Genomic DNA, 22,838 nt, shown 5'->3' with positions numbered 1-22,838 from the left:
AAAGATTACTTACAGGCAAAACAATGATGCTTAGGAAAACACAGCAACGGAAGCAAATAGAGATAAGGAAGTGTGGTGTTCTGCTTAACTGGCGACCAGGTGAGGAAGTGAACCAGATGTAAGGTGGGGAATTTATAAGATAGAGTTTTATATTAGCATGGGGGGAGGGGATTCATGCAAATATCTTCATTGCTTACCTTCTTCAGTCTTTCACAGTGAGCCTAACAAATTGTTCACCAACAATAAGTGTCAATCTTAGCCTCATACATCCTAGTACATTCTCCCAGTTTTATAGGCAATATAATTAAGATTCCTTAATTGTTATAAAAGATTTATAAAGAAAATGGAATGGATATTTTCCATAGCAATAGCAGGAAGTTTATATTGGTCATGTGCATATGTTGCAGTTTACTAAAACAACTTTTCAGTGATAGTAATGTTGGGTAAACAGATATGTCGTGCCCATGTGTGTTGTGTGGCTACAGTAAATGGCCGTCACAATAAAGTGACTTTTTCTTCTTGTTTTTCTTCTATCTTATTTACAAAACGTATAAACAAGAACAAAGCTTACATTTTCTTAAGTTAAGCAGTTATGATGTGTATTTTGCTGTCTTTTACTGTCGATGCTTTTCACCTGTTCCAGAGAGGACACGCGAGCACAGGCGCGTGCTTTTTGGTTTGAATGACAAGCCGCTTCCACGAATCCGATGAACGGAACCACCTTCGATCAGCAGCTTGGCTAATCGTCGCGCGGGGGAGGCGGCATATATGCAAACGTGTTGGCAAGGGAGACGCAGCGGTTCATTCATTTTCTTCCAGAGAGAGAGGCGAGTTAACTCGAAGCTGGTTTACATGAGGGAGGAACTGTTTTGGAGCAAAACACCGCCTCGACCATAGCCGGGAAGCGAAGAAGAGGCTTTTGTTTTAAGTATACGGACCTTATTCTTCCAAACATTACAGGGTGAGTAGAGGGCATGTTTAATTAATAATGTATAAATGTCTCTCTCCTCTATCATACTAGTCAATAGATGTCAAATATGCTTACAAGCTATGCAGCAAAAGCATAAAGTAGTGAGAAATGACAGAGGCATTTACACCAGGAAGGAGAAACCGAATTTGTCTTATATTTGCACTACAAACACAGTGCGCTGAGCTCTTACTGAGCAGTTAGTGGCGTCAGTGTCTTGCTCAAGGACAGTTAGTGCTGTAGCATTTGAACCAGGGATCCCGCTTTCCTGCCCTCCAGAAAAGAGGCATTGCGGTGAGCATATCAGCCATGGTAGCAACAAACACACTCATGCTGGCTTTGTGCAGGGATGTGCTACATTTGGGGAGTTGTTTATAAAATGCAAATCTCGGGTGGATGCATAAACTGCATCCGCGTGGATCAGGAAGGGGCTAGAATGTCCTTCATGGTTTTAGAGCAATTAATGGATGAACAAAATAAGCTTTACCTGTGTGTCACACTACTGTGGTCTTTACTGCACATGTAGAGCATAAATAAGCATGGTATATGCATGAAAATGGAAAAATATGTTTATTTCTGCATGTCTGTCTGGACCTAAAGGATTCAGCTGTACAGTGTGGAGACCCTCGGAGTTGGCTTGTGTCATACTAAATGTAACAAGTAGATCAAGATAGTTTCTTTGTGTTTGTACCCTGTAGCTGCAGGTCTCACTGTTATGCCTTCAAATGTATTACTTGCTAACCTGGGTGATTAAAAGGAAGGGAGAGGCAGAAAGAAATGCAGGCTGAACAAGTGGTTTAGTTCTGCTTGCATGGTCTAGTGGTCTGGGTGACATCAGAACATGCACAATCAATAAGATCAGCTTGGGTGCTGTGTGTTAGCTTGTTCACATTACTGGTGGCCTTCATGCAGCTTTGCATCGAAGGGTCATATCAAAAGAGTTATTGCATCATACTGTGTTTCTGCGTGTGTGTTTGTGTGTCTCCATCTTTCTATGACTGTCTGGGTCTACATATGGTGTAGCCAATTTTTTTCAAATACAGAACAAACTCAGTAAAGGAGTGTAATATAATAAATATAAAGACACTACCAAATGCATATTTGCAGAATGATTTCTATTGAGTTTGGCCTTTGACTTTTCCTTCATTTCTGTTAGGCCCATAAATTGTCACTCTATGTGTTGAAAGCAGGTTTGTACCTCCAGTGCTCCACGTTAAAACTCTTTTTTGAATGATAATTGAAATAACAATAATAAGACTCTCGGAAATATTTGAATACAGTAGAAACACATGGTTCCCATGTGTTCTTCAACATAATAAAAAAGCCCAACATTGCTGTAAACCTTACTGTACTTTACAGGACTGCTGCTCAGTGGTCCCTGAGTGAGTCGCTGCTGCAGACAACAGAGACACTTTTTCTTTGCCTTTTCAGTGATGTTACACATCGACAAACTTAAGCTCCCTGTTATTTAAAGAAAGAAGCTACAGCTAGACATAAAAGCTGGAACATCACTGGATTGAACAACGCTTGATTAGAGCTACTTTCTCTACTCTGGAAAGACCTATTGATCCTGTTGAGTACAATAATATCAGCTTGGAGCAACATGTTATGCCACAATTTCCTTTTTTTGGTCTACAGCGATAAATTAATGATGCTGTGACCCATACAGCCCCTTCCCCCACTTGTGTGTCTCTTTCTTTCTCTCTTTTTTTATCACTTCCATTTTATTGTAATCCTGTAGCCTGGTGTACTATGCATCTGCTCATGCATCACTGGCTTATTGTGTGTGTAGGTCTTGACTGATTGACTAAGCCATTCCTATCACATGCTTTATTATCCAACGAGACAGATGTTAGACTGTAAAGATGTGTGTGTCTGTGTGTGGCCGAGATAGTGGTTAAGCAACAACAAAGGAATGTTGAGTGAAGGAGTTTGGCATCATTGGTGGATTGCTGATGAATGCCCACAGTGATCAATAGACACCACTGTGTTTTCCATTGCCGGTGTTGCCATTGCCTTGACAGACATAATTTAGTGCAGTGAAATAGTAAAGCACACCAGGAATGGCGATGAGGAACTAAGAATAAAAGAAAAAAAATTATTAATTTGGTAATAATTAGAGCATCTTCAGGCTAGAGAATTGCAGAAAAGGACTTAGGAAAACATATCTACTTGGACCCAAATGGCATAAACAGTTTAAAAAATAAATGAATGAAGTGTAATGTTTGCCTGGGCAGACCATATGCATTATTTTCTTTTTACATTAATTACATGGGTATGAATTCCATATTGTTTCTCAAATCTAAGTTGATTAATAATAATATTATATGCTATTCCCCAATAACTTTGGCTATATGAAGGAGGATTTACTATAGGACTTAGATTAGATTGAAATTGTTATAGCTTGGTGTTCCTGATAAACTAACAACTGAGTGAAAAAAAATTAATGAATGGATTTGTACAGCAAAATCACATAGACTCAATATGTCCTTTAAATATAAAAATATGCACTGGCCCTGAAAATAATCGTGAAAGAATGAAGAAGATAGAAGTCACTTTTACCCACCGATTCTCTGTGCGGGGAGCTGCTGTCTGACCAGCAGAACATGCTCAACTTTAGGCTGAATGAGTTTCTACATACATATACAGCTTTCCTTCGTCTCTTCTCTGACAGCCCCCACTTGGACACATTCTCTTGTCATGCAGCTGTCTTGTCAGTGCAGAGCTCAGCTCAACAGATAGCATCAATAACTCAGGAACAGTTTTTTTTACACTCCCCTACACAAAAATATAGAAACTTGATATCTTGCCCAAAATCGAAAGCCAGTGCACAAAGACAAGCAAAAGAGTACGTGAGATGTCCCACCTTTTCATATTACTGAGGTATCATGACCTTTATTTAGTATTATGTCTTTACCTGCTTAATTAACCAACACATTTGTAGATATCTACAAGGAAAAGGAGACAATTTAAATTACAAGGCAGAACTTGAAAAACTGTTTCCACTGCCATTTATGTGACAGCAGAAGAAGTAATAGTTTAGATTTTGTTTCACTAAGGCATTTTCCACATCATTCATTCAATTGAATTCATCAAATTTCTTACATTTACATTTACATTTAGTAATTTAGCAGACGCTTTCAGCCAAAGCGAGTGAGGTACAAGGCAAGCAAAAATCTAAGTCAACTGTAAGTCAACATCTAAGATGTAGAATTATTAGATATATCGCCAGGTCTATTTTTAATAAGCGGATGTAGAATCAATCAGCTACTGATACTAGCATAAAGCTTTCAGAAGCAGAGGTCCTCAAAACTATATGTATTGAAGCATATTTCAACTGAGCCTACTGGAAAATAGATACATACTGTAGCTGTATGTTTGGAGCTCAGTACTGTATTTTCAGTATCTGTTTTTGAAATTTAGATAAAACCACCTTTTTCAGCTCATCCCTCACCAGTTCAACAATCCAGGACAACAGATTATTGTACAGTCATGGAAGTTGTGCAGAGTGGTTTTAGTATGTGAAAATGTGTCAGATCTTTTTACTGATGCATTACTTCTGATTTCCTGGTGGAAACGTTGTGGGAAATTATTAACTTTTTTAGTAGATAAGAAGAAAATAAAAATAAGTCAAGGCCAGTATTTAACATGTCCATGTCAGTGCCAAAACCCGTTCCAAAACAAGCAAAGACGTTGCCAAAATCAGCACAACACTCAATTTCAAAGTCATATACTCAATTGTAGAAGTGCAAGATGTTTATTTGACGCCTACCACCCGATTGTTTAAAGACACTTAAATGTAGCAAGTGAAAATGGAGCAAGGATAAATGCTGCAAACATTTGTCCCTGGTTCTCTTATACTATTTTAAGTATAATAAACAATAAACACATCATTACTGCATGTCTGTGCAAGTCTGCATGTGCTTATGGGACTTGGGTATGTTTGACCTAGGGACTGTTTTTGTATGGTGCTAAAACACCTGAGCCTTTCAACCAAATATAGGAAAGTGTGTGTGTGTGTGTGTGTGTGTGTTTATGCTGGCTTCTACCTCTTCCTGGGTTTAAAGGTGTCCCTGAAATATTAGGCACATTTTCCAAGGCTGTGTAGGTTTTCAGTGGATGCAGACCGAAACAATAGCTAACGATTAGTACGACACACAGATGTGACTCACCCCGACTTTAGCAAATGTCTAACAGTTGTGGTAATGAAAAAATGTGAAAATGATGTTTTGCAGATATGAGAGACAAAGGTTAGCTGAGAGAATGACTCATAAGGGCACATGCACAGAGCCGTTTTGTCCCCCGTGTTTCTCCCCAGGCTTAGACGTTCTGCCTGCTCTTAAATTAGAGTTTGAACTGCACTGAGGTGAGCTACGTTTCTATAGTGATGCATCCTCTTTGCTCCAGTCGCCAGAGAGATGTATGTAGATTAAAATAATATAGAGATCATGGTGATAGGAGGCAACACCTCAGCTCCAACACATCCTTTCGTATGTCTGTTAGTACTTACATAACCATCAACATTGAGTCCTTATTAACAAGGCTTTCACGGAGGCTTTTACATTGGATCTAATAGCTGATTGCTGACACTTGACTTAATAACTACAACTACTTAGTTACAGACCTTACTACTAATACAAATCCAGTCTACCCATAAAGCACTACTGCTGATATATTTGGATGATTTCCCACATGTTCGTGGGTTAAACTAGGCCTTGCAATGGAAACATCAAGTAAAATTTTTAAAAATAAGTTCATATTTTTCTAAGTTTCTATGTCTCTAAGTGTTTCCATGTTGTTACTACTCGAGGGGCAGGTAGACACAACACAACACTTCACAACATGGTTTACAACATAGTTATAGAATTCAGTCAACGCTGAAACAGTGATCTATGATAACAAGGAGATCACTGTTATTGTCACATATACCTAAATGATATTTAGCCTCTGTGATAGGAGGTGACTTTCAAAAAACTTTTAAAATGTGTAATAAAATTCCCACTGAAAGAGGTCAACATTTTTTTGTTCTTTCACTTGTAATTTACAGTAACTTCTGTAACGTTGGACATTGATATAAAAAATGTTTCAGAATGTGAGCTGAAATCAATCAAAAAAAAAAAATCATTAAAAAAAACTAAATCTTGTTTCTCTGTCTGCTCTGTTGACCATTTGTGAGACTTTCCAGCAGCTCCAGCAGAATTTTTCTGGATCGTCTTAACAGTCAAACTTTCAACGTTGTCAATTCATACACTGACCTCTGTTTTGGGTCTGCACTCCCTCAAAGTACAGTCATGCCCACCCACTCTTATATTAAATCCACAACTTACTGCTCTGCTTAACTTGCCTTCTGCAAGAGTGGACTCTTAAATATTTGTTTCTACAAAGACTTGTCACTTAAAATTTCTACCAAAGGACCAGATATTTTATAAGTTGTTAATATTTGTACTGGTGACTCAAAAAGTGCATTCCCATACAAGCTAAAGCAGTGCTCCAGATGTGAGTCATGTAACATGGTGTGTAGAGAAAATAAATGGAACTTTTTCTTATTCAAACAGAGGTGCCCAAATTACATCGCATAGAGTGGAAGATGTATGCAAAATTACATATAAAGTTTGGATGGGTATTCATTGCCATTGTCTGTATCCCACTGCCTTTATTTTGTCCAAATTAGAACAGAATTCATGGTTTGAACAGACATCCAAAGTCTGTTGTTCTATAATAAATATCTAATCAAACTTAGGGAGAGCATGATGGGGACTGAGGAAGACACTGATAAATACATAGATTTTCAATTAAACCACCATATTAAACCCATTGCGAGCAAGCCATTTGGTTAGATACGGTTGGCAGAGGGTCTGTTTCGATTGGCCAAAAGCAGCATTATCTCCTGCCGGAGGGCTGTTTGACTGGGAGTGAGGCCGCTGCTGTCAAGATGATATATTGTTCTGTTTCACTTTCAATGGTTTGTTGAACTGCCATGAAGACCATTTAGTGTGCTTTATCATTCACACATCAGTAAGGTAGCCACCTCAGATTTCTCTATCTCCCTATACTCAGTTTTCTTTGTAGTCTCGCTCTCTCTCTCTCTCTCTCTCTCTCTCTCTCTCTCTCTTTCTCTCTCTCTAACACCCACACATACACACACACAAGCACACACTCACTCACACACATACTTCATATTGCAGCCTAATTCATGGTGAGGGCTGGTATTGGACTGGTATCTCATTGATTGTTCCTCTATTTCTGCTACAGTCCATTGTACTTTTTCCACTCCCACAAAGGTTATTGCTATTACAAATACGTAACACACAACACATACACATAGGAAATGACTACTGTATGGTGGACCTAGTTTTCCATTTTTGCTCTCTTTCCAACTCAATTACAGTTTTGCCAGCTAATCATTTTGGGTTATTGGGACACCAACCTATTTTACCCTCTGGGTTGTGTTCAGTTACAGACAGAGTGCATAAACCTCATAATGATGACATTGCCTTTCAACCTTGCTTTTCAGTTGTGTAATATCCTGCTGTGAGTGTTCTGAAAGGAAACAGAGGACAGAATCCAAATGATTCTGGTATCATTTGAGTGTAGGGAATTTCCTAAAAACAAATTCCTAATTCATATTTAAATTTGATGTATAAAACCCCTGTCATTCAAGCTTAAAACAAGCTCATTAAGTTTGAAAAATCAGCTTTTAAAATGTGAAGTTTATTACTACTAGAGATGTAGATATGTATTTTTGCAATGTTAGGATTAAAGCCTTGTCGCACTGTAGGTAGGGTTCAGGCAGGATGCAATTCTGCTAGTTGCCACTGACAAGGAGCAGTATGAGAGGCCAGACTGTCCCCAGACATTAAGTGTTTCGCACACACAATGGTGTCCCAAGCAGGTTTGAGCAATCTGCCCGGCCTGTAGTAACATATCTTTTCCCACTGTTTCAGTTAACGTGTGCTGGATATCAAACAGAGAGTGACTGTACTACTGATCATGGATGTGGTCTTATGAAGTAACTTCTTGCTTGACATTCATAGAGCAGCAGTGCTGCAGCGCTGCATGACACACTCTGGACTTGCTCTGGACTGCAGACAAAATAAAAGCCACCCCCTTGCTTACTCTGTGTTCTCTTCTGTTGTGCCTCACAGGTATGATAGATTGACCTACTCAAACCAAGGAGAGCAAATGTGATTTTAGCCAGAAATGCTGGACCCCTGGTTGTGGACTTTTTCATGACACTATTGTATCATGAGTTTTTGGTATCATTTAGTCCCTACTGACTCAGACATGCAAGCATTTTAACTACTGCACCTTATGCATATCACTCACACACACACACACACACACACACACACACACACACACACACACACACACACACACACACACACACACACACACACACACACACACACACACACACACACACACACACACACACACGTAGTGAGACAGGTTAGACTTGGTGTTTAGAATCAGTCTGACAGCTGGAATGAACATGCATTAAGGTCCCTTCAGACTCCACAAGGTGCATGTCTTTCTGTAGTGAACACCTGTTGGGACAATTATCTACAAGCTCTGATTATTCGTGTGCCTCCTCCCATCTTTCTCCATCTTTCTGTCTTTATCGCCTTTCACTCTGTGTCATCTCTTTTTGTTTTTCATGTAATATTGCATGACAGTGTAAGAGTGTCTATACTTCATGTAAGCCTGTGTGATGGAACCAATATTTCCTGCTTGTCCTCAGTTAAGTGCTGGCATGTTTGTGTGTATGTGCGAGTGTGTGCTTATGCCTCTGCCGCTTTTTGATGTGAACGGACTGTGAAAGACGTCAATCTCCTCAGCAACAGCATGTTGTCAGGCCAATTGATTCCTTTTAAGGGATGTGCAGTACTGACGTTCGGGGCTGCATATTTGAGGGAAACTGGAGCATTGAGGAAATAAGGCTGTTTATGTCTCTCCAGAGAAAGTGACTTTGAAAATATTTGAAAGCTTTTATAGGGTTTCACTTGGGTTTTGTTCCTTTATTAGACTGTTAAGGGTTCACTAAACAGAAATTGGTATTGTTGAGTTAAATATGAAGTTAGTTAATATTTCATGCTTCTCCTAAATAACATTCTGTCAAAAGCTGGATGCAAAAATATGTCTTTGTACACTAAAACTCTTCTTTTTCCAAAGACCACTATCCTGGCATCATTTGCCACTGGTCATGTGTATGAGTTGGTGTAGGTGTCCTCTTGTCTGAGACTGCTGAGCAGTGTTGGCCATTAGTGCTTATGCTTAACCTTGCTGTTTTTCATTCAGTTATTCCAAACTCCAAATAAATGATAATTTTGTTTCAATTTGTGTTTAATGCTAATCAGCCAGTGGTTAGTTATACAATACAGAGTGAGCTCTACAGACTAACAAAGAATAACTTCAGTCATTTTCGAAATTACAATCCTCATACATACACAAATATTAACGCTAAATTGTCATTCTTAACTTGTGCAATAGCCGTCTGTTGTTGTCAATAAACACATCATCAAAGAGACACAAATTAACTGGTGTGACATGTTTCATCATTTCAAAACATGTGGTTGAGAAATTAAAAACTACTGTTGCTCCAAATGGTCTGAATCACCAAAAGCAGAGATGTAAGATAGTTTAGAGTGCTTTACAAAGCTTTGGCTATGTGATTTGTATTTTGATAGTCACTTGTGTCCACATAACAAATGCAATCCACACTTCTTTCTTTCTTTCTTTCTTTCTTTCTTTTTTTCTTTCTTTCTTTCTTTCTTTCTTTAGCTTTATTAACTAAGCTTTTAGTTTTTTTTAGCTTGCAGACATAGACACATTTGGTTTGTACTCTTACAAGTGAACTAATGCTTCATTTTACATGAAAAGTGATTCAATTAATGAAATGGTTTTATGTACAGTATACCTGTATGAGTTTGATCGTTTGTAGAGTAAAGCACAGTAATTGTGAAATGAGATACATTTTGTTTACAGATGTGTTCGTACCCTCTAAAGATAAATAAAAACTGATTAATAGTTAAATACCATCACACATTGGTGGAAAGTAGTCACTCTGCTATTTAGTATCACTATCTGTACCACAAGGATATGAAGAAAAGAAAGCAAAGGAGAGAGTTGTTTGAGGAGATCACAAAGGAAATTATAGACAGGCACATTAAAGGTGAAGGCTATAAGACCATCTCTCAGAAGCTTGAAGTCACTGCGGATGCAGCTGCAAATATTAACAAGTTAAAGGTCAATAATTGGGACTCTAGCCAACCTCCCTGGATGTGGTCACAAGAGGAAAATTGACCCAAGATTGATTGGAACAATAATCAAAGTGGAAGACCAATTGATCAGTTGGTGGAATAACTGGGCTGATCTTTTACATTTCTGGATAATTTGCATTGGCCGACTTTTGTGGCAGATTATCGAAGAAGGTCTGCAGACACATCTGCAGCCAGCCTTGTCAGTGTGGCTACTCTGGAACCATTTTGGCACCTGCTCTGATGTTAATCTTGTGATTCTAAAACAAGGATGAAAAATTATTGACTTGAAAATTATTATTCAAAGTTAAACAGTGATGTTATACATACGTGACAGAAGCTGGTGTTAAGATGAATTTCTTGGCTAAGGTAGTGACCATGTAAATTTTAGCTTTACATTCCTCTGTGTCGAACAGATAGGGAGTGGAGGGTAGGGAGGAGGAGACATATGGAGAAATGTGTCTATGTACACAATGCTACATGTGCAATCTAGCTTATATGATAATAGGTATTCTGTGCAGTCCAGGGTTGTTTTCTTACTATCATTTATAGCTTGATTGAAATGAATAACACAGAAGAAAACAAAGTATGCTTATTAAATTGCAATACAAAAGATCAACGTTTTGTCCCTTCAAGGGTCGCCACAGTGGATGTGTTCCACATGTTGATTTGTCATGAACTTTTACCCTGGATGCCCTTCGTGCTGCAACCTTCCCATTTTATCTGGGCTTTGGACCGGCTCTAAGGTAGCCCTTGTTAGCTGGGTGGGGCCACACCTGGATTTGATCCCGCGGTCTTTTGCTTCACAATCTTATTTCTGTTGATATGGAGTCAGGTTCAGGGTTTTAATTGTTGTTTTCTCCTCAGTTCAGTTGAAAAACTAAATTATCACTGTTTTGCTTGACAATTTGCCAAAGCTCTTCCTGATGTTAATGCCTATATTCTGGTAATAAACAAATTAAATGCTGAACAAGTGGCTACTAATATTAAACTGGTTTTATGTTACTTCCCTCAACCCAAGATTTATGCCAGGGTTGTAACATGTATACCGATACCAATACACCAATGAAATGCTCTGCTTTGATCATGTGAACAGACAGCACTTTCGGAACCAGAAGAAATTTGTAAGTTACACTTTTGCAGAATTTGTCAGAGAGAAAACTCTTTGATAAATGGTGGGGAGTATGTAAAGCCCTCACTTTACACACTTTAAATACACTCTGCACACAAAACTGAAAGTAACCACTTGGAAAGTAACAACTACCCATCAGCAGACGCAGAAATCTTATTGTCTTTAAAGCTTGTGCTTGTGGACAAGGGAGCTAGTAACAGGCTACCTGCAGGAACCTTTTCATTCAATTTTGTAATGTTTTGCAACACATGCATACCCTACTTTGAAACTGACAAGAACTCTGATCACATTCTGCAAAGCAGCCAAAATGAGAAAATGGCAAAGAAGCCGGATTCAGTTCTGCATTGATCTCACTGATTCCTTAGAAATGTGACTTATTTGCTCCGAAGTCAGCCTAAACCATGAAATGTAAAGAGACTTGGTTATTTTCTAAAAACAATTAATACTCTTCGACATTAGATTCCTGCTAACAGAGACCTAAGCACTGGCTAGAATGTTTAGGATGAACCTTTCCGGCATGAACAGGGTTTATTTTGATTATTTCTGATGGGATAAATTTTGCCCGTCTTTGCTCGGTTGGCTTGTCACACCTCTTGTTGTGTTTCACAGAAAACTCTATTATCTGGTACATTTACGTTCCTAACAGAGGGATAATATCTCATTAGCCTCTGTCGGAGGCAAGAAACAGCTCTTTGAAATGTCTGTGCATGTGTTTGACCGCCCAGAGGAGCACTGTCTCATCACATGTGGCACAAGCTAGTGCACTTGTGTTGTGCGTTTTTGTTGATACACTCAGAGATCTACAAAGCTCAGCTTTTTAGATATATGCAGTTTGAGAAAGAAAATTGTACACATTTCTGAAAGCTGTTTTCTTGAGGGTGATGAATCCTGTTGTTTTTTTAAAGGGGCATTGATCCTATGTAGCGTACAGGCATACTCAAAATTATTCAACTGAAATCGCAATTAAGGTGTATTGACGAAAAATATTGACTAATATCCAATCGCACGACAGACTTGTCCAGTGTTATCTGAGCTCGTTTGAGTTCGCTGTCCGGTACCACCAGTGGTCAGGACACACATGTTCTTGTTGTTGCAATGGCCGAGGGAGAAGTGGTTCACCATGTTTCACGGTGATGTGCAATGTGAATAGAAGTGTTGCTGGAGTATTTATACATTTTAAAAGATCACAAAGGTTTGTAAAATAATGGGAATTATTGAAACATTATTAATGATAAAAAATGTAAATGTAATATTGAATGTAAATATATTATTATTAAAAAAAACTGAATAATTGTTTGCACAAACGTGAGCATTTTCTTACAGTAAGAACAAATTTTAAGCAAACGAAAAAAAATTGCTGAATATCACAAAAACTGCATAAGTGGGTTTTACGAAGGAAAGGTTCTTAAGAATGGCTGATGAATGAGGCTGGTTTACATTTCTTCTTCAACACACTGATTTGTTCCTTTCAAAGCAGTGTAGGAGGATTCTTTAAGAAACATTTATTTTTATGTTTCAGCTTGATAAGGTCACAGTTGAGCTTTTCAAAACAAGTTAATGCTAGAATGACCTGCCTCCTATAAATACCCTTTGTTGATCTTCCCCTAAGCTCTTGGCCTCCCTTCAGTGGGTCCCACTTGTCACGGGAAGTCCAAAATATTTGTGCAGTTAGCAGTGACTTGGGGTTTTGTTGCCTCTTTCTACATGACTCACTCGCCATAAAACATGACAGGATGATATTACAGACACTAAAATGTCCCCACACTCTCTCTCCATATTTTAGAGCAGGATTAGTGCTCACTTGGCTGGGCTGCTTCAGCTCTGCCCTGATGTCAAAGTGTGAAAGCTGTCAGACAGGGCTATGAGTCAGAATGGAATCATGAAGGCAGTGCTGTGGTCCTCAGGCATGTGAATACGGTGTGTTGTGAGAAACCCAGGTAATGGACCATTTTATGGGCAAAATAGGAGCACTGCTATCAGGGTCTTCACTTACACAAGGTGATTATAGAAATAGGATCATTATGGAACTGAAAAGATCTTTTGTTGCATGAATATTTTGTCACTTCTAAAACACTTCATTTCAAGGTGAACAAAACAAAAAACTTTGTACATAACATGAAAACACATTATCAAGATATTATTTAAAATATATTTAAGCCAAATGAAGAAAGACAAGGATATAAAATGCATGCAATACAAACTAAATTGATTTCAATTTTAAGGCAATCATTTCTTAATAGTATCTCTCTCTTTCTCCCTCTGTTTCCCCACCTACAGAGGTGAAGCATCATGGGGAAGCACAACAGCAAGCTAGCTCCAGAGGTCCTGGATGACCTGACCAAGAACACAGAGTTCAATGAGGCGGAGCTCAAGCAGTGGTACAAAGGCTTCCTCAAAGACTGTCCCTCAGGGATCCTCAACCTGGAGGAGTTTCAGCAGCTCTATGTTAAGGTGAGGCTGAGGAGGAGAGCAGGATGGCGTCATGACAAGGGACATGAAGCAGAGGAAGTGAACTCCTGGGAGTTCATTGTATGTTTTAAAATGTGTCTTTATGAATGGGTCATTTTCCATACCTGGAGAGAAAATTGTGCTATTTGCCTATAAGGGTATATAAAAAGAAAACAAAATTGATATCTGGAGGCCTATTATGCCAGTATAAAGAAAAAGTCATAATAAAAATGTCATAGTAAAAGTAAAAAAGTATGGGATTATTAGTCACAATTATAATAAAAAAGGCAATTTATGAAAATAAAACTTCAAAGTTTTGACTTAAGTTGAACTTTCAGTTTTCTCTTATAAGTTTAATGTTTAATCAGATCATTTTGACTTAGTACAGCAAAATTCCCTTTTCTCATTGGAGTTTGATTTACCTTATTTTAATTATGATGGAAATAGATTTTCATACTCACAACGCATAGAATCTTATGTTACTGTAACTGCCTAATCATGCGGTGTTAGTGGGCACAGAGAAGAGGTGGAGTGTATAATTATGACAGCATCTTTGTTACTGCCTTAGTGGATGCACAGATCCTCTCTGGCTTACACTCACTTGATTATAAAGGGCTCTGAAAACAACTGGTTTATTTTTTAGTTGGTAGACTGCAAAGCCAGTCCAGCCAACAAAGTCTGAAAAGGAAATGGAATTTTATTAGTTTTGTCATTAAAATTGCACCTGCAACAATCACAGCATAATTATATTAATAGTGTAATAGTAATAAACTCAACCACATATTGAAAAACAAAAACACACGTTTTAAATACAGCCATATTTGATACTATAAAAATGTATTATCTACAGTTAAAGAACATCAAGAAAAAAGTAAAACACACACAACAGTCTGCTGAATAATTAGTAAATTATAGGAATATATATTGCGTTATTTAAATGTAATGTACGAATCATTACGCCTAATTTAATTCATTAAATGTTAAGATGTTTAGCAAGAGAATGTGAAGCACGAATCAACTTTTTTGTTACTTTGTTTTTGAAAATTGTTACTCTCCAGTTTTTCCCATATGGTGATGCCTCCAAGTTTGCCCAGCATGCTTTTCGGACATTCGACAAGAACGGTGATGGGACCATCGATTTCAGGGAGTTCATCTGTGCCCTGTCCATTACCTCCAGGGGCAGCTTTGAACAGAAACTTAACTGGGCCTTTAACATGTATGATCTAGATGGGGATGGAAAGATCACACGTATGGAAATGCTGGAGATAATCGAGGTGTGTGTTTGAAGATTTCTTTTTTATAAGTCAGATTGTAAGGAAACAAAATTCTCTCTGCTGAAGTCAAATTGATCAATATTTCCCCATTCTCACCTTACAGGCCATTTATAAGATGGTCGGCACAGTCATTATGATGCGCATGAACGAGGACGGGCTCACCCCACAACAACGTGTCGACAAGATATTCTCCAAGATGGACAAAGACCACAATGATGAGATCACCCTGGAAGAGTTTAAAGAGGCGGCCAAGTCTGACCCTTCCATTGTCCTACTGCTGCAGTGTGACATGCAGAAGTAGAGAGGAATGGGCTAAGATACAGAAGGAGGGAGAAAGAAAGGGAGGGGAGGGATGGGGCACATGTTGTACTGAATCAAGAGAAGGAAGGTGAGAAAAAGGGAGGCATATATTTGAGGAGAGAGCTAAGGAAGCTTTTTCTACACTTCTTTATTGGAGGTAGTGATGACAGGAAATGAGCCATGTTTGGAGAAAACTCAGTCTCTGATTGATGCCATTCTTTTCTTCCAGGCCATCCTGTGGTGCTGTACGCTCCTGTAATTCTTCTGATTCAGTTTTGATGGGTGTCTTAACAAATTCAGTCTGACATGTGAAAAGTGGAAATCCCTCGTGCTCCTCTTGGCACAGACTTCTCATAGGGACTTGCAGAGAAAAATATGTAGAAGTGTCACTCACACTTTCACACTGTCAGTGTCTGTGCCTAACATGTGAGACTACAAGGCTGCAGGGCGACATAAGTGCAAAACTCAGCAATCTTTACAGAGCTCTAACACATTCCTGGTATTTGACATAACTTTTGATTCATCTTAATCTTAAGATCGAATTGCAAACCAGGTTGTTTCTAGGTGACATGTTTTTATATTTCATTGGTCATGTAAAAAAATATGATAATGCCTTCATTACATACCATTACCAGTTGTCAGTACCATCATCTTATTTATCCCAAATGACACTATCAGCTATATGTTTAAAGGGATCATTTATACTTTCAGAAAATACACTAATTCGCATTCATGCAGTGTTAAAAAAGAAGATCAATATTTCTCTTCCATCTGTCTGTTAATCAAACCAGTCTGTTGCGTTTACACATGTCAGATGGCAATACAGTGGTATTAGAAAGGAAATAAAACAACAAACTGTCAAATTATTCCTTAATGTTTATTAGATGCGACTAAATTCTGGCACCAAGATTGCCAGGCAAAACACACCCAGTGTTTGGATGCTGTGCACCATGGGAGAGTTTCAAAAAAGGAATGGCATCAAACCAAACTAAGCGCCTGTTGTTTGGTCCATATGGTCCATGTTGAGGTGACAAGAGAGAAGCAAATGTTTTGCTGAAAGAGAATAATGTCAATGAACAATACATATAGGTGTGAGGCCGTTTTTCGGTTTTTGTGTGCGTGAGTATGAATGTGAAAATATAAGTGGTCACGTCAGGAGAAAAAAAAACACTTGTTGCTAGATCCTACCCAGGTCGGACTGCCCCCTCTGTGTTTCTAGTGTATTTGTGCAGTTGCATTTATTACTCCCTCAACAGCCACATACACAGCCAGTTATATGCCACTTAAAGAAAGCTCTGCTGATTACAGTGATAACAGCATGCCGTCCACATGCTTTACACTCTAAGTATGAGGCAGTCAGGTGATGAATGTCTTAGGTGGCTGCCTGCAGTATCGTGGTGATGCATACTGATGTGCTGCTCTGTGACTGAGGCTTTTTTCCCGCATATGCCAACAAAATCAATGTCTTATCAAAATGATGTTGCTTTTCATTGAAAGGATATGTAATTAGGTTAGAATAAAGCTTGTCCTCAACATAATGTTATCTGGATTCTCCAAAAGGTTAACTTGCTCTTAGCAAATATTTAAATTTGTATGGAAATATCAAAGAGGGAGATGTGTCACAAAATCATTGCATCAGCTTCTCATAATTAGAGCCACCATGTGTAGAATTTCTGTAGAATTTGTGCAGAAAGAAAGGTAAAATTTACTGTAGCTGTTATTTTCATCTTATCCATTGGTTTATTGCTGCTAGTGTCTCCTCTGTCAGAAGCATGACAGTGGGACTTTCTTATTGTACACATTGTGGCTTTAAACCTCTAAAAATCGTAATTTGTTTCCGAATGGTTCATATCCACGACCAAACCCAAACTGTTACTGATATAACCTTTTCATCCTATTTGACAACAATGCCACAACACTCCTTTTGTCACAATTAATTATTAGATTATTTTCATTAGCTCTAATACAGTAGGTGAAAGCTGGAAAAATCTCGATAAAAACCCCTCGGTAGTCCAGCATAAACAATTTACACAGAACCTGATGTAGGAAAAACATCCTGTTTTTTTTTTGTATAAAACATGGTATTGCTTTGCAAAGAGCAGCAATTGTAGCAACAGAAAGTAGAACAGTGAGAAATGGGCATAATCAGGACAGTAATTATAGCCTGTATGACAGAAACGGTATTTCACGGAAAGGCCAAACCTGCCTCCATGATTCACTGTTGTTTCACATGAAAAGCTGAAATAGATGTCCCTTCTCCTCCTCTCCCACCGTCCGGCTCTCCCTCCCTTTTTTGTCTTCTTCCTCCATAAATGTCAGAGAGGAAGTGCTTTGATAATAGGTGGAGGGAGAGGAACTTTGCTGAACTTAGCTCAGATCTAAAATCGATGTGAAAAAGAGCAAATGGCTTAAGAGGAAGCTATGTGTGTGGTGTGCGCTTACCTGTTTGCAAATGTACATCAAGAACAGTAAAAAAAAAAATCCCCAATGTGCAGATCATAATTAGAAATTTATATCAAGGGGGTTCGCTTGAAAGGATCCAACAAAAGATTAGGAGCAAGATTTACTTAGACACATGAAAGGAAAACAGTGCCTCAATATAATCTGAAAGACCGTCCCTCGAATGAAATCAGCTTGAATAAAAACATTATTGCATGTATGTAATGCAAGTTTTTTTTTTTTTTATTCTTGTCTACATTTATTTTTCTAATGGACAAACATTATTTCAGCATTGCACTTAAATAATAATAATAATAATAATAATAATTTAAAGGCACATTTTAGGTCAGGCAAGGTCACTGTACATAAGAAGTAAGAAACAACAACAAATAATAGATAGTATAAACAGAGCACAACAATAAGTAAACCAACTACATAAGGATAAAAAAAACGTCTAATAAGGCTAATTAGATAAAAAGTAACAGTGAAAAATCACAAAGAATAAGCCATTTTAAATAGTTTTAAATCGAGATTTGAAAAAGGATAAGGAGTCTCTGTTACAAATGTTGTCAGGGAGCGATTTCCAGATACAGGGCAGTATGATTGTATTGCCGTGGCAGGTAAGTCAGAATATTTCATGTCCTAAACAATATACCAATATAACAATAAACCATGACTTCATATTCTCTACACACCCAGTATTTACTGGACAAAAACAATTGAACTTGTGTGCTTGAATTTCCAATTTTGGCATTTTTGCAGCAAAATATTCAACTTCTCTCCTGTCATCTGTCAGGTTTTCTCCTTCTTCTCACCCAGTCAGTGAACATAACCCTCCCTAAAGCTAAAGGACAACCCTCCTTTGTGTGATAATGTAATGATAAAAGTAACATGTACATTATAAAACAACTGTAATCGTATTTATGAATATAAACAATATAATCTGTAAATGTTCCACTAGCTTAGACCTAATTTCATATGATTGCATACCCACTGTGTGTATGCATGTGTGAGTGAGTGTGAGTGTGTGTGTGTGTGTGTGTGTATACAGCATGTGTATGAGTGTGTGTGTTTTAAGTCATCCAGGTGTGGTTATCTGGACATTTGGTCATATCAACTGGACTTCTTTGTTCGTATTTGGAAAAGTTTTGCTAATCATCCAAGTAGCTTCTGCTTCAGCCTGAGGGAAAGTTGTAAATATCCTCCATCGTGGTCCTTTGGTTCTCACCTGGCCTAAATAGGCTTGTTAGGTGGAGGTGAGAGTCTTCCTACACAATCTGGCTCCCAGTTTCCATGCTTTCCTTTTTTCTATTCCCAGGAAGAATAAGTACCACCTAACACAACCACCAGGGAGGTCACACCTAACAATCCCATTTTAAGTGGGATGAGGGGTGTTAGAACAACTCCCTGCACTACTCTCACCTCCCCTACTGTCCACTTAAAGAGCCTATTCAGCTCAGGTGAGAAACAAAGGACCACGCTGGAGGATATAACTGGACGCCCCAGTCAACTTTCCGACCGACTTAAGGAGTTATTAGTGAGAAACTTCAGTCTAAGAAGAAAAAAGTCCAGTTGACATCACTTGAAATTCAGATAGTAAATGACAAAGTGTGTGATTGTGAAAGCTCAGTGTATGACACTTTTGTGAGTTTTCATGTGTTTTGTATTTGTATCATTTGTGTAACAAGAGATGCCTCAGTGTAGTTAAACGTTGTAAAATTTTGATTGTAAACCCCAACACTGAAGCACTGAGTATTATAACCCACTCTTACACTTGCTTTTGTTCTCTGCTGGTACACAGTATGTACTGTCTCTACTAAGGGACGTGTCGTTTCGTTTGCTGTAGCCTACTGTTGCAGATCTATACGTAATACTCACTTATAGAGGGAACATTTCACCAAATGAGAGAGTTAAAAGGTCAGCAGCTAGTGAGGGGTCATTCTGAAATGGAGGTGAGGAGAAGGGTATCAGTAATGAAAAAACTGTCCTGTGTGACAGTGTCACCATGTGGATGGAAATATAAATGTCACGCCTCACAGGAACTCAACTGTACAGCCTTTTGTTTAGTATGCTACCAACAAGCCTGGAGATCAAAGTTAGCAGCATTATAAGATGCGGACAATTCAACCAGGCTGTATTCAGCCAGACAATCTTGTTTTTCTTTAAAGAGATGCAGATATTTAATGGTGCGGTGAGAAAATCTTGCTTTCCTGCTACAGATCAACTTGTTTTGTACAGCATAGTACATTTTCTTGAACTTAGCATTATCTTCTTGATGCTAGCGGATTCAATTTGTTAAAACAAGCGAATGAAGAGGCTGTTGACTAAATACATTGCTAGTATGAAAGTAAAATGTCAAATTTAAGAATAGCTGGATTTAAAATGTTTTACATCTTGGTCAGTCACCACAGCGAGTTTTATGCAGGTTTCATCATGTTCTTGATTGCAGAATAATGCGGCACTGTAGTTAAAGTTGCACTAAGATGATATTTTATTGATAAATGTTATCAATTAGCGACACATTTTAAAATTTCAGACAAGTATCCTGCAAAGTTGTTTGTTGATTATTAAGCTTTTTAGTGAATTGTTGTGGTTTATGACCTGTGATTCCAGCAACAAAAGGACAGTTTTCATTAAGTAAACTGTCTGTATGCTCACATCACATCACAGATTGGCAACTACTGCCCAGTTTAGACTACACAATATTTTTGTCTGTTCAGAAGTTCACCGTGTCAAATTGGGCAATTATACAGTCATAGATTCTCAGCACAACATTCACCATGTCGTTGGAAGGAAGTGTCAGGGACCAACATGACATATTTTTGTCCATGTAAGCCTTCTCCATTCTTAAAAGAAGACAGTTGGCAAGAGGTGACAGATGGTTTGCCACCCCGCTCGTTTGCTGGTATCTTTTATTTTCACTGCCACTGTTAGTCTCTCAAAGACACATCAGTAAGGCAGAGGTGTTGTTTCTATAGCTCCACAGTTTCAGCATCATCATCATTCCTCTTTTGCTTTACCACTGTAGTGCATGGAAGAGCATCTGTACTCCTATTGGTCAAAATCCCTCAACAGATTATGGAAGTTGTGATACTGATGGAGAGAAGGCAACACTCTGACATGTTAGTCTTTATGTCTGGATATCCTGAGGCACTACAGATAAAATCAATAGCTGTCTCATCCAACATAGGGTAATAGTAGTGTCAGGGTCGAACTATAATCTGGCCTATATTGTGTAGTCTGAAACTAGTATAACAAGCACACATAGAGGAGCTATGGTTGTCCCAAAAAGAGTGCTTGACAAAATTCTTTTAAGAGTACAAGTACAAACAGCCCCACGTGTGTTTTGTTGCCTTCTGTTTTGACTCACTATATAAGTCATAGGCTTAGTTAAACTATCTATTTTGAATCGCAAGGTATGTGGTAACATTTTGATTAGAACAAAGTGTCGTCAAAATGGGTTCAAAATCTCCACTCTCGTCCGCCGATTAGATTCTTTCCATCCTAATTAGCACTAGTTCAAAGCGACAGAGCCACTCATGCTGCTGTCCATAACACTACACACAAATGGCTTTTATTTAGCTGTTTTATTGCTTTCACATCTGTGATTCATGCAATATTGAATTCAACATCCCACCTAAAAAATTCAACTTTGCAAATTTCATGTGCCAAAGATGGGATTGTGTTATGTTAGCTGTGTTTATCGGGTTGGGATAAGCATAAAGTGATGTTTCATTGATCACATGTGAAGCAGTTCATTTGTTGTCAGTCTTCAGAAAGCACAGAACAGATGCACTGAGCTGTGGGACATGAATATGAACATGGATACTGTAATTTAGTTTGACAGGAGATCATTTGTGCTCAGTTGTGCAATAGAATTCTATTCTTTAACAGTTCTCTATAATGTTCATGTACTGTAAATGTCTATTTGTCTTGTCAGATGATTTTGTTTTGTTTTGATTTCATATTTATAGGCTCCTAGAGCAAAGTTAGTTCATTTTGTTACATAGAATAAAACACTTGGATGTCAAGAGTTACTGTTTTCACTCTGTCAGCATCTTGAACACATGCACATACACACACACACTGACACACACTCACAAAACAGTGAGCAAAGAGGATGAGTCACTGTCTAGCAATGATGTCACACTGCCGAAGTGATGTCACCTTTCATGCTGTTCTCATGGTAACCAAGCTTAAGCCACAAGTAAGAAAGATGTGTATAAAAAAACACACTCACACCTATATGACTACATACTCCTGTAAACACGCACAGACAAACCTCATAATTCACTGTGAAATGTAATAAGTGCAGAAATTAATTTGGCCTGTGGATGTTCGTTTACTTAGCTGGACAGCAAAGAAGAAATATTTGAAGACAATGGTAAAAAAAAGAGCTTTGATTTTTGGTCTCAAAACAAACATTCAGTTTTAGACATGCACCCCTCCCCCCAATGACAGATGGAAATAATTGCATTATAAAAAGTCAAAGTAATACCAATCAATTTAAGCTGTCTCTTTACTCAATGTGTTTTCCTGGGCTGGTTATTTGTGGACATCAGTAGAAAAAGACATTTAGATTTGACATTTTATAACATTTTCTTTCTTACCCTCCTGATCTCAGTTCATTTGTCTGTCAAACTGCGTTGACTAAACTCTTTTTTTTCACCATTGCCCCCTGCCCATCGTGGATCAATATAAACCTATTCTAAGCTTCGCTGCATCAGGCTTCAGCAGCAGATGAAAACCAAGCATCACACATGCCCACACAGAGGCTAAGCATTAGAGAAATAGTGAATCACACAGCAGCTACAGAGGTCGTGGTGAAATAGATGCAGTTTGCAGAGTGGGCACAGGGTGGGGCTGTAATCATAGTCATAGTCAACTCCAGTATTACAATCATTTCAGTGATATTTCTGCAGTAAAGTTCTTGAAAAAAATATGCAAAAATCTATTTGTTTTTTACAACATTAAATGAAGAAGACTAGAAAACAACACCTTTCTCCAATCGGAGTCAT

General features: G+C 38.2%; 1 protein-coding gene across 1 annotated transcript; it reads left to right on the top strand.

Moving 5' to 3' along the window:
- Positions 1 to 780: 780 nt before the first annotated feature.
- Positions 781 to 21,853, top strand: LOC137129015 (hippocalcin-like protein 4). The gene is made up of 4 exons (XM_067507797.1): positions 781 to 961; positions 13,637 to 13,810; positions 14,866 to 15,081; positions 15,185 to 21,853. The coding sequence occupies exons 2-4, from the start codon at positions 13,649 to 13,651 to the stop codon at positions 15,380 to 15,382; spliced, it is 576 nt and encodes a 191-aa protein (XP_067363898.1). The 5' UTR covers positions 781 to 961; positions 13,637 to 13,648; the 3' UTR covers positions 15,383 to 21,853.
- The last annotated feature ends 985 nt before the right edge of the window (positions 21,854 to 22,838 follow it).

Source organism: Channa argus, chromosome 1, assembly GCF_033026475.1.
Source record: "Channa argus isolate prfri chromosome 1, Channa argus male v1.0, whole genome shotgun sequence".
NCBI classification, from domain to species: domain Eukaryota; kingdom Metazoa; phylum Chordata; class Actinopteri; order Anabantiformes; family Channidae; genus Channa; species Channa argus.
This window is presented reverse-complemented; position numbering and strand designations above follow the sequence as displayed.